At 42.6% G+C, this 13594-nt stretch overlaps 1 protein-coding gene across 1 annotated transcript in view; it reads right to left on the bottom strand.

Moving 5' to 3' along the window:
- Positions 1–7348, bottom strand: part of RFX8 (regulatory factor X8) — a gene marked incomplete at both ends in the record, with an annotated part of 28095 nt that extends 20747 nt beyond the window's left edge. The window contains 4 exons of the mRNA XM_079543169.1: positions 184–270; positions 1360–1421; positions 4386–4509; positions 7299–7348. Of these exons, the coding sequence (XP_079399295.1) occupies positions 184–270; positions 1360–1421; positions 4386–4509; positions 7299–7348 (323 nt within the window). The remainder of the gene's footprint in view (positions 1–183; positions 271–1359; positions 1422–4385; positions 4510–7298) is intronic.
- Positions 7349–13594: the final 6246 nt, after the last annotated feature.

The raw sequence follows: 13594 nt of genomic DNA, 5'->3' as shown, positions 1-13594 counted from the left end.
CAAATTGGATTTTCTTGTTAGAGATATTGCTTAAGGTCACAGCACTTCTATAGCATGTATAAGAGGAAGAAAATACTCATACTGTTGACAGTGTTCAGCAAAGAGAAATAACAGACTTCTATATACAGACAATATCTAAATTACCATGTGACATTTCATGATTGAACTATTTAGAAAACAAACCTGCGATAATTTTTTTGAGACAGAAGAAAACAATAGTGTCCATAAAAGGAGGACTCCTTCTTGATAGCTATTCCATCATAATGATATCTAGAAAGTAATTTAAAAAAGAAAAAAAAGAATGAACTGACAAGCATGTGATTCCCAAGACAGTTAGCAAAGAATTAATATTCCCCTACTGAAAGCATGTTCAGATTAGAAAGGACAAAGTGAAAACAAAAACGCTACATTTATTTTATAATTCTGTTGGAAATTTATTTCCCTGGCACAAAATATTTACACAAGTGTTTCTAGAATGACTTAACAAGCTCTACTTAGCTGTTTGGGATTTTTTTTTTTTTTTTTTTTTTTTTTGCTCTTGAATGATACGTTCTTTTAAATGAACAAACATAAGCCAGCAAATATAGTGCAACAGTTTTGCACAGGATAATTAGAGAAGTCACAGACCTCTCAGCAGGCAAACGTCCCCATGTCCCCACTGAGCCGGAGGACAGTATGCACTCGCAGCACAGTGGCTTACAATAGGTAAGGGACTGGGTAGCCCATGAGTGGAAGGTAAAACCAAGAAATCTAGAAGAACTGCTAGAGTTTTATGCCCATCCTGGTGTTATCATTCTGCTCTGGTCTCGGAAGAGTACACCAGCATCTGGTGCAGCATGAAGGGGGAGGTTCCTGGCCTTCAGCAGCCAGTAGAGGGTGAGCTTCTGCTTGTGGGAAACAACTGCACAAGGATGCGGAGTACCACACATGATCCCAACCAATGCTGGAAGCATCTATGGCCAAGCACTCCAAACTGCTATATCAAGCTGACAGCAAGTCCAGGCCAGTGGAGAAAAATCACAGATCAAGTAAGGGCCCGTCATTCAAAGCCAGAGTTCTACAGCTACTCCAAATGCTTGTAAAATGACTGCATTTCAGTGCCCTTTATTGCACTGTTTCTCCCAGACTGGGTGTTCAGAGTGTGAATATATATTTGGATGCTGAATCAATGAAAGCGTATCTATCCCAATACTCATGCTTCCGCTAGAGGGAGAGAAGGGAGGGAAAAGAAAGGAGATGGAGAAAGAGATCAGAAGATATATTAGAGCTGGAGCTGAGAATTCTGCCTTTTCTTTTTTTTTAATTTTACTAGAGCAATCATTCATCATGTTTTGCAAACAAAGGATTCAGAAGCAATACCTGGCACTGCCTCTTGTACCCAGCCTTCTTGTCCCCAGACCTGGGAAAACTAACCGGATAAGCTAAAAAACAAGCAGAAAATTAGAGATTCTTAGCAAGTTCATTCAAAAAACACAAAGGGGTACCCATTACAGTTTTCTCTGCTTGATCATTTATTTTTCTTCCCATCACTTGCTGGCTAATACCTGTCCCTACATACCTCTCAAATGGGAACTACTGAACTGAACTCAATCAGGCTTTTGTGGATAGTAATGTGAGTAATTCCATGGATTACCTCCCTCAGGTGAGACTTGTTTCACATCAGCCTGGTTTGCCTGCACTGAAGCACGCCCAGGAGACCACCCACAGCTGACTGAGTGCAGCACAGCAAGGGGAACTTGATTTTCAAGGAGCATCTGTCTTAAGCCTGTGGAGGGGCTGGAGTTCCTCTCCCCCTGTCCAGCCCTCCACATCTGAGCAGGGTTCACTCACACAACCCTCTCACTTGTACGTGGAGCTTTGACTCCATGTTGGGCTCTGGCTTCATGTTTCTGAGAGGCTGCATCCCCACACTGCACAGCGACCTCCAGGCCACCCCTGTGGTAATATGAACTGAGGTCAGGCAGCATCTGCCAAGGTTAAGCCCTACAGAATAACACGATAGTGTCAGGGTAATACCTCACTTCAGCACGATTATTCTGCATGAGCTCTCCTGTGAAGGCAGAGCCTAACAAGGGCTGCTGGAGCTGTACAGGAATGAGGGCACAATGCTGTCACTGAGCCAGGTGATCCTTCAATGCAGCCCAACGCTGCCTTTGTGCAGAGTGCACCTTGTTGGCTGAAGGGTCTGTACAAGAACAGATCGCATTCTCTGACCTGCAGGTGATAACAGTGCTGGTATGGTTCTGCTTTGTGCACATTTTTGTGTGCACCCACCTCAGCTGCTCCTTTTCTCAACGTGGTACATACTCCCCTTGTCCCAAAAGGCCGTCCTGTGAACTGGGGCCTCTTCTACAGGCAGTGGCATATCGGAGCAGAGGGACCAGGCAGATTAAATTCATGCCATCTCAAATAACCGCCATTTCACTCACACAAGGTTTGATGGCAAAAATCCTTACCTGCAGTGCGGTCAAGTTACTGCAGCTTGACAAATTATTAGTAGCTCATATTATTGACTAGCCTCTTACATGTGCACCTGTATTTTAAAGCAGTGTAACTGCAGATCCTGCCCCTCAGTCTCCTGCTGCACAGCCGCAGCTCATGCTGAGGTGGGACTCATTTTAGCCACGTGGCTCCTTGTGTAAGCTACTGTTGGCTGACTCCATGGTCAATAGAGAAAAGCAGGCAGTTCCAAGGCATGAGTCACCTGAGCTGACCAAGAAGACTCATTAGGAGTGAGAGGAACTGTATGAAACTACTTATTTCTCTCCATCGACTACCAAGAGATGGTAAGGTGATGATCTTCATGGCAGACCTCTGTACCAAACCAGACCAGTTCCACCCATGGCTTGGCTGATGGATGACGAGCCATTAGGCTGTGAGGAGCCAATTGTGTAGGATCGGTCACTCAAACCTTAAGTAAGAGTGATTATCACCCAGTAAAAACAAAACAAAATGAAACAGGTTCAACTGAATTGAGATGAATGATTCCTAAAATGAGTTTATCCACACACAAAATTGATTCCAGGCACAACTTCTTCTTGAATTTTTTCTTTAAAAATGCTAAAACAGCTCCTATCACAGGCACTATTGGAAAACTATTAGCTGTAAAAATAGGAAGTTCTGAACACAAAATCATGAATATCAATCACACACAATTCTGTTTTCCTTAATTGGTCAAATAAAGTCAAGTAGCTATGAGAATGTGTTGCATGTGGGATTTCTAAGTGGTAATTGCCTTGTGGGTTGTATCAACATCCACTTAGTGGAAGAGTGTGACTTCTTAAAGGAGATTGTTTTTTACATCTGCTTTTGTTTTGCTTGGAAGATTCAGTGAAGAATTTTTAGTGTGTGTTTGGAGCAAAATCACCCTAAGTGTACTTAAAAAAGGAAGTTTAAAATTACGTAACAACCAAATGGGTCTTTTAAGGACAGAAGAATCAGCTTCTCAGGACTGGTTTCTTAACCTTGCACTGTTTACCCTGGAAAAGCCTTCTAAAAAAAAGATTACAGAAGGGACCTCAAGAGACCAAGTCCAACCACCCTGCCAAAGCAGATACTCTACAACAGGTCACACAGGTAGGTGTCCAGATGAGTCTTGAATATCTCCATAGGAGACTCCACAAGCCCTCTGGGCAACCTGTTCCAGTGCTCTGTCACCTTTACCATAAAAAAAGCTCTTCCACATGTTAGTACTGAACTTCCTACTTTCAAGTTCTAGGTCATTACTCCTTGTCCTTGCCCCACTGAGAAGACCCTGACTTCACCCATTTGTCTCCCTTCTCCTCTCAGATATTTATCAATGTTTATCAGATCCCCTCTCAGTGTTCTTTTCCCTAGGCAGAACAGACCCAGGTTACTCAGCCTTTCCTCATATGGGAGATGCTCCAGGCCCTTCATCATCTTTGTGGCCCTGACTGGACTCCTTCCAGGACACCCTGTCTTTTTTGACCTGGGGAGCCCAGAGATCTTTGCCAGTGTAACATGCACATCTTCCCTGAAGAAAATGAATTCCATTACAGACAATGTTTGTTTTTTTTTTTTCCCCAGTATATCTGTATCTACACGAGAGCTTACTAGAAGTATATCAGCAAAGACATGAATATAGCTGTCATTTTTGGATCAGCACAAATCTCAGTACACCCGCCACAGAAAACATGGATACAACATCCAGATAAGCCAAAGAAGAAGAAAGGATAACATAGAAGCTTTCAAACACAGTCTTTCCTAAGCTCTTAGGCTGAATTACCCTATTAATAATATATTATGTATGCGTCCTTTTCTATTATTTAATTTTTCTTGATACACAATGCGCATATTAAATGCAAGCATCTTATTTTCTGTTTGGAACTCAGCTTCTAATCTTACAAATCCTCTCTATTCTGTACCTTTCCAAAGGTGGCTGAATTTACTTTGTCGTTGTCACTGGAACTGAAGTTTTCTAGATACATTTCATACAGCAGCCAACGTGGTATGGTACATCCTTCACACAAATAGAAATTATCAGCTATCCTTTAAAACAAACAAAACAAAAAAAAATATCAGTTTATGTCAGAATTAGAAAAAAAGAATTGTTAACTTACTATTTTGATAGTTTGTCAAGGTTACAGTGGACTAGTTAATACTAACTGCTATTTTATAGGAACATAAAGTCAAAGTAAGGACTATCACTTCTATGCTGATTTGTATTTTAGTTAAAAAAAAAATACATCTTCATAGGCATATATACATTCTAAGTTTTCAACTTTTTACCTTCAACTTTCTTTTTTTCCAAAGTGTAAGAGAAATTGTGTGAGACTCTGCTAAGAAATTGACAGGATCTCATAGTTTTTAACAAAGAAATACAACTTAGTGGTACTATCTAATCTAACACTAAAACCATTACGTGAGATATTAGCATCTCTTAAATAAGACATAACTTTTATCTTCTAAAGGTCTCCACTCTACCAAAACATCAATAAGAGCCTTTTCTCTTCTAAAATGTCCAACATGATGGTTTGGGGTGGAGACTGCACAAATTATGAAGGTCCAAATACTGCTCTTATACAATCTCAGTGCTTTTAGCACAAGTTTAGAACAGAACTGTGTTCTAAATGTGGAACTATTTCCTTAAACAGGATGAAGACTCAGAGATGCATAGAATCATTAAGGCTGGAAAAGACCTCTCAGATCACCCAGTCCAACCATCAGCCCACCCCCACCATGCCCACTGCCCACATCCCTCAGTGCCGCATCTACACATTTCTTAAACACCTCCAGGGATGGTGACTGCACCACCTCCCTGGGCAGCCTGTGCCACTGCATCAGCACTCCTTCCAAGAAGGAAGAAGTGAACTTAGTTTCTTTTTAGCCCAACTTATTGACTTCACCAGAATAAAGACCTTTAGTTACGAGATAGCGGCAATGTCTTCGATGCCAGAGGATAATAGCTCCCTGCAGTACAAATACAGGAGCAAAGAAGCAGAGAGGATTAATTTTTAGAGCATGACACACTGCACATGTGATAGTGTTGTCTTACAGTGACTCCACTTCTGCTATAACCAATGATTTATGCATATTTTATTATTTCATCAGATGAACGCTGGTACAGCACAGTGCCTCAATTGTCTGTGTCAATAATTAGGTTGGTTCAGAATACAGACTTTTCATATCCATCAGGTGAGATAAGCAGGTCAGACTTTAACTCAGTACATTCTCAATATCCTGATTTCAGGCTACTCAGTGTTTGTCTAAAGCACTAGCTTTACTGGTAGCAGATAATAGGTAAGCTCTGCAGCAAAGTGATATGATGTAGCAGATGCCATTTGGCATCACCATGCCATGGCCCCGTGATGTCTGCTCATCTCTTGCTTCCTCCCCATCTCCAGCTTTGAGAGATCCAATGGGACATTTCACACCATGGGGCTAAAAATCAATTTATCCCAGAACAGAGCCCTGGCTTTGCATCCCAGCTGACAGCAGCACACGGTTCTTCTAAGGCAGCTGTCTCAAAACTCTTCATAATCAGGCAGTCCCAGAGGAGATTAAACCTAAGTCCAAATTCATCCTTAATATCTCACTGCAAAAGTCACTGGAAGTGCAGAAGGAATTAATTTGTGCTTCTGTAGCTGACTTCTGCCAATAGTTTCATCTCAGCATTTAATTATTTGCTGACAAAATATTTGGGAATCTTGTTCCATGAATTTATCATTCATTAAACCACGAGCCTTTTTCAAATGGCAAACCAAACACGTGCGTGCATCAAAGCAAAGCTGACAGCAAAACCAGTAAGAGCAAAAGGGAAGAGAATGGTAAGGGAAGGTTAAAAATAACACCTGAGGAAATATCTCCTGTTCTACCACACCTTCCTGTCCACACTGTCCATTGGGATCACTATGTGAGCCATTTTTCACCTTTTGCTGGGATTTGCTGCCTGTTATATGTGAAGCTGGGACATCACATGGTCTGCTATGAAGCCTCTTCTGAAGCTAAGTCTGCCTTGCTATTGTCAATACACCAGCCATACAATGGAGCTAAACACTCAAAAACCCTCAAAACACAGAAAGGTGATTCAGAAGGTTATGGTGATGAAAGAAACAGCAGTTGATCTTTTCAAGGCTTGTTTACGATTCAGTTTTACGCGGTGTCTCAAAGCTGTGGGATGATCTCCACAACTCCTTTTCTTTAGTTCTTCTGAAATGGAAATAGTCTATCTACAGTTTCGAAAAGTATATTGAAGTTTCAGCATGGCTCACTAGCCAGACCCAGCCACGTTTGGGGTAAGAAGAAAGCAGCCCTGGTTTCCCTTTCCCTGTCATCTGGCAGGTGATGCTCCTTCTCAAAGCCCTGTAAAAGTGATGGTGACTACCTTACTCCACTCCACAGAGCACCTTGTTGAAGAGGAGCCCAACCACTGCCTTCACTCCAAGGAAACATGACCTCAGGGAGTGTCAGTCGCTCAGCATCGCTGTATGCCAGGCTGTCACGGCAACCAGCTCCGATCGGGGTGGTCCTGCAGCCTCAAGGCACCTCTACGTCAGTACGAGTTATGTCAGAAGACAGACTTTCAGGGAACTTCACCCACTTTCATCGGATGTCTCATGCCCCACCGCCACGATGGAGCCTTTGCATTCAGCAAAACTTCTGTCTTGCCAAATCGTGTCCAGACCCAGACTTTTTACTCCCGGAGCTCCTGCAGACCCCCGTGGGAGGGAAAGCGGGCTGCCCCCGTAGCCCGGCTTCAGCCGCGTCCCATCGCGGTCCTGACCGGCCCCCGCCGCCCCAAAACCACGGGCTGAGCTGCGGGAAGGAGCAGTACTCACCAGCGGGTGATGGAGAGGTGCAGGAGGGAGGTGGGGCTGCCCTCCGCCATCTCGGGCCGGACGTGCCGAGCCGAGCCACTCCGCGCCGAGCCGTTCCTTACCGGCCAGCGGGTGCTCGCGAGCCGCGCTGCCTTTCGAAGCCGCTACACGAACGCGGGGCGGCGGCAGCACGAGCACAGGGCACCGGGCACCGGGCACCTGGTACCGGGTACCGGGCACGGCCGTGCCGGGAGCCGGGTGGTGCGAGCCTCTCGGCTCGAGCTGCAGGCTCCATGACCTGACGCACTGTATTGCTCACTGTTTTATCTATCTAATTTAACCGAAAGAGAGGAGATTTAGACTGGATCCAAGGTAGAAGTTTTTGATGATAAGGGCTGTGAGGCACTGGTACATGTTGCCCACAGAGGTCGTGGATGCCACATCCCTGGAGACATCCAGGGTTGGACTGAACGGGGCTCTGAGCAACCTGGTATAGCTGTAGGTGTCCCTGTTCATTGCTGGGGAGTTGGACTAGATGGCCTTTAAGGCCACCTGAGCAGAAGAGAGCAAGATGAACTCCTATCCCCTTCAAAACTCCTTCTTCGTGATGCTATATGGTATGGAATATCCTTTTGTTCAGTTTACGTCAGCTGTCCTTATTCTGTTTCCTCCCAGCTCCTCGGATCCTTCCCTACAAACAGCTCTGTACAACACAACTTGGAAGCAATTACAAACATCAGTGTGTTATCAACACTGTTTTTCTCCTAGAACCAAAACACAGCATCATACCAGACACTTTGAAGGAAACAATTCCATCCCAACTGAAACTAAGACAAATGACCATGATCCTGCACCTTGGATTTGTCCCCAGGCATCAGAAGCTGCTCAGTACCTGTCCTGTGTATCACTGCACAGGGTTTTTAATAGGAATTACAGGTAAGAAGTTAATTGCATGTAAATCAGGAGGTAAGGAGATGTTGGAGAGAGGTATAAATGAACAATTACACAGCAGCATATTTGAACAACGTAAGCACAGTTTTAATAGATTCGCACACATTGGAAACACAATTTTGTATAGAGTTTTAGAGTTTTACACTAGGATGCCGTGAACTCCCATAATTATTTAATTTCTCTTTGATATAGATAGATGAAAAGGCTGTCTCCTCCACCGAAACCCTTTAAGCACTTTTCCATTGCATGTATCCATTATGCAGAACGAGCTTGACTACCATGTGACTGACAAAAATAAATTATGTATGGCTGGAGCAACTGAAAGCTTCCTAGTGGATGGAGTTGTGTTACATCAGAGCTCTGCTTTTCAGAAACTCCCATGGCTTCCCAGTGCTAATTAGCTGCTGAAGCTCGGCTATGACACAGCCTCACTTTCTTTGTTGTGACAAGGCGACCTAAGCCAACATATTGGTAGACAGCAATACTAAAAGTGGAAGGGGACAGGGGACCAGAAAACACAAATTTCTACTGGAAAGCTGCTGGTTTTCTGGTCTCTCTGTGTAGCTTGCATTTAAGGAGCAGTGCACACAGATGTCATGTATAATGCATGTTGGTTTTAATCCGTAAAGCCTCACGCTGTGTTGAAAACCCCATAGGAAGATGCTGCTCATTCACAGAGCCCCTAACCAAAGCCTTGAAAATGATGTCTGCCCAAAATATGCAGACTGTAACCAGCACAGTATCATCAATAAATGTAATCGGTTGCCTACTGTGGAAGCTTCACTCAGTTCTTTATTGTTGTCCAGTGCTGTATCTCCACTTTGCTGACCTTCTCTTTGTGCTGCTGATACCAGGATGCACAGTCTTTGCTTATTCAGGCACAGCAATAGCAGTGACCTCCCAGGTTATGGGTCTGAGGAGGATGAAGTCTCATCTGCTGCCAACAACTACTCACTCACATTTTTGTACGTGCCTCAGTCTCAGTTTAAGTTCTCAAGATCCACAGCCAATGGATGACTTTCTGGACCTGCCCCAAATCCCGCAACATTTATGAAGCTCCATAGGCTCCAGAGCAGCAAAAACCATGTACAGTTTATCTCAAAGAGAAAAAATGATAAACAGCCCATTTCTATAATGACAGACTGAAAGCGGGGGCAGCCACATGGATCAGAAGGTCCCTGAGTAGCACCTGCTGCTCGAAACTAAGTTTTGATGAGAGGAAGTAATGCCGCCCAAAGAGATTGCCCAATTACTGCCCAGGGCTTAAGATGTATGAAGAAGTAGGTCACAGAGTTTCCCTTGCCCAATTTCCAGGTCACAGTAATGAGATAAACGAGTGTGTCCTGTTCAGGTCTCTACACTTCACCATTATTTGATTGAAGTATTTTCAGTTTCTCAGAAAATCTCTCTTTAACCTTTCAATTAATTCTAATACTTTTCAGCAGAGAGAGAGAAAAAAATCAGATTTTGAATACCAAGCTATTAGTAGAATTTGGCTGAAAACCTGAAATCTGTTTCTTCAGTTTAATGCAGTCAGATAGGATTGAGTGGATGTACACTAGGTTAAACTGTGGCAAGCTTTTATTCTTGCATAAGCTGACTGTTGCAAGGCTGTTTATTGCTGTCATGGCCGTCCTCCTTGCATAAAATGAAAGAGAATTTAATGAACATACACTATGACAGAATACAATTTTGACTTAAGATTAGTGTGGTTGAATTGGTTACAAGGCGTGCTAAAGGAGTGCCTTTCCTCTGACTTTCACCCATAACTAGGGTAAGTTGAAATCAAACACGGAGGTAAAGCAGAGGTCTGCAAAATGTTGTAATGAATGTCTTCAAAACAAAACCACACCTTCAGATTACACCCTTCTCTTGTCTGCCCGCATTCAAGAGGAGAGTTATTCTTTGGTGTAGGGGTATATGGCACGTGTAAGAGTTGTTGGAAATGGCTGTATTGTGATGGAGTGCAGAAGTTCTAGCATCTCTCAAGCACTTAACATTCTTGAAACAAGCACCACATAAGATTTTTTAAGCACTTAAACTAAAGAATGTATAAAATATGGTCATGAAAGACAGTGAATTCACTACTGCTTTCCACCATTACCAACAACAATGGAAACACATTGCTAGAATTGTCTGTTTTCCTAGAGTTGCAAAGGCTTAGATGATCTTTGTATAATTCCTTTCTCTGTAAAAGGACACTAAAGGAGACACTAAAGGAATTTGAAAGCTACAAACAAAAGAGAAATTCCTCTCCACCACTCTTCCTTCCTTCCTTCCTTCCTTCCTTCCTTCCTTCCTTCCTTCCTTCCTTCCTTCCTTCCTTCCTTCCTTCCTGCCTTCCTGCCTTCCTGCCTTCCTGCCTTCCTGCCTTCCTGCCTTCCTGCCTGCCTGCCTTCTTTCCTGCCTCCCTCCCTCCCTCCCTCCCTGTGATATCCTAGGGACAAAATGTCATATGTTTGAAGATTTACTGATTTTTCCTTCCTCTGAGATCTGAATTACACCAACAACATGGTGTTATCTCAATCTGATCAGTTTATCATGTACAGAGCTCATCAGAGCACTTACTACATTTTAAAATAAATCAGCTTGACAATTTAGAAAATATAAAAGGCTCTGTTTGGTTGTGCCATGACACAGAGCAACAGCATAATCAAAATAGGATTGCAGTCACCATCTCCTTGAGTACAATGCTTTGACTTCCCAGAAGATTGTGTCCTTCACAAGCCACCCACTTACATATGAATGCAAATGAGCAGAGGAAGGCTTCTCTTCAAGTTGCCTGCAGCAAATAAACTCTGTAGTACATGGAAACCCAGTTCAGCAAAGCAAGTCAGCATGTGTGTAAGACCGCTTCATTTTGGCAAAGCATTTAAGAATGTGCTTAACTTTAAATATGTACTTAGCTGAATGGTTTTGCTGAGTGGGGATTGATGGCTGAATTAAGGCATTAAACATTAATGACAGAGCTGGGAACACAAAATAGTATGTAAATGAGGATTTGTCGGGACTAGACCAAACTGATTCAATGATGCAACCATTATATGATTAAGATCTCTTAAAAGACATGAAGCCATTAGAAAGGCTTAGGGCCTGCTGACTTGAGGTGGGTGACAAGCACTGAGAGTTACTCCAGACCTTGTGCCAGCTCAGCTCAGCTGCATTTAAGGTGCCTGGGGCTGGGGGGAGGGGGGAAAGAGGGGTTGGAGATAGGTGGGAATCTCTTCCACACAGTGGCTGAAGCTCTGAAATCTGTTGGAATGACTTTATCCAGACATGTTGCCCAGGGCAGCCCTGCAGTGTTGGCTACCAATTTCCTCCTGGCTAGGATGAAGAAGGCCCTTACTATGGCCATGTTTCCAGGTGTCTCCATGCTCTTTGATATCAGGGACTTATGGCTGCTCTTGGTCCTGCCATGAGTAATAGCAGGATCTACTCAGGCAGCTCAGTTCCTCTCTTCCAAAGAGACTCTGGTCTTCGCCAGTTGTCCTTCATGTTCCCAGTGCCTATGAAAGGGTGGCTAGGGAACTATGTGCTGTTCTTTCCATCGTGTGCTGATGACATCTGCTCTTTCTATTTCTCTCTTCTCAGATCCACTCAGGGCAGCCAAACCATCACACAGTGACTCATGGAGATGGAGATGTGGATAAGAGCTAGCTGCCCGTCTGTCCACAAGTGACTGAAGTAATGCTTGCTGGAGAAAGCAACTGGTTCCTTCCTGCCTGACAGAAGATGAGTTTGCTCTTCCAAGTCAAAGCAATATTGTGCTTCCCTTGTTCATTCTTTTCGTGGCTTTTGTTTTGTTTTCAAAATCTTGCATGGAGTTTACTTTCTGTTAACAATGTGTTTTGCAGGATCTGCTATAAGCTGTGAAATAATTGTGCTGGTTTTGCATGTTACAATAATTTGAACAGAAACAAATTATTATTATTTTTTTCCTTACAGGAAAAGCTATGGTGAGTTGTTTGGTGAAGTTCCACCTGTCTCAGAGGCTGGATAGACCAGCAGCTCTGCCGTTTGTTCTGTGTCTGATTTACAGAACACATGCCAGTGATTTTTGGCTGTGTTTGTGCATCAGAAATGTTTGTGCAGAGAATCAGTCAGTTTCAGAGGAAAGAATGGAATCAAATGGAATCAAGGGTAGCTTTGAACTATGATCAACATGAAGTCCATTTAGAGAAGGTTTGAAAAGAGAGAAAATATCTCTTTCTTGCACCAAACTGAATACACAACTTCATTGTGAAAAGAGGTGCTTCCAAACATGAATCTCATGTTCTCAATTTCAAACATGAGTTAGAAGCCAGCTGAAAAATCATAGCAAGGATGCTCAACGTCTAGAAACCAGAGCAAAAACCATTTCATACCATTGGGGACTTATGATCTGAAGCATCTGAACCTTACAGCAAACACTATTTCTTGCCCAGAAGGTACATTTCTTGTTTTGAAATACATGTACAGCTTGTGTAATATTAGAGTATTACATATGGGAAATCTGGAGTACCCATTATTCCTGTGTTCAGGTTAAAAATGAATCACTTTGAATGAGCATCATGGTTTTTTTGTTTGTTTTGCATTTATTTTGTACAACACTGGGAAAAAATAAATTAAAAATGACAGATGAAAATATTCTATTTCAATAGCTAGGTCGTGAAATAATTTTCTTGGAAGTGTGTGCTGAAAGCTTCAGTGTAATAAGTTTGATGTAATTAAATGATGATGGAGTTAGCAGTTAATCTCCTCTGAGAATGACTTCTATTACAACAAATAAAAATCCTACCCTAATTGTTCTCTGAATATAAAGCAAGCATTACGTGATTGATGTAGCTCCATCTTCCAACCATTTGAATTTCTCAGAGCAAAGTGGTACATCAAAGAAATATTTCATGTTTAGAGTCAGAAATGATATGACTAAAACTAGAACTGTATGCAGTTGTATAACTGTTCTCCAGATTTGTAAAGCTTTTATTCTGACAGTTCTTTTACAAATCTTGTTTCATCCTCAAGACTACAAAATATCACTGGACGTAGCACTATTTATGACATTTTCATGTAATATTTGTATCTAAGTCCCACAATAAATTCTAGGGAGGGAAAATACCATAACAGGCTTAATAAACGTTATGACTTAACCGTCGTAGAATAATCAAACCTGAAAACCTCAGGATCTGAGATGTTCAGATCTACCAGGACCCTGTTTGGAGTAGGGGTGGACTTAACATCTCCAGACATTTCTCACAACCTAAATGGTTTCAGGACTCTATGATTGCTGCATGTTCTCTTCTTGATTGCCTTGAGTATTTTTGACTTGTCTGCCTTTGACTTTTGTTCAACAGAGCACTTCTTTACTTTGTGAGTAATAGCACTGC

The sequence above is a fragment of the Tetrao urogallus genome, assembly GCF_951394365.1.
Source record: "Tetrao urogallus genome assembly, chromosome: 1".
Lineage (NCBI taxonomy): Eukaryota > Metazoa > Chordata > Aves > Galliformes > Phasianidae > Tetrao > Tetrao urogallus.
The sequence above is the reverse complement of the archived record's forward strand: the minus strand, read 5'-3'. Positions and strand labels throughout refer to the sequence as shown.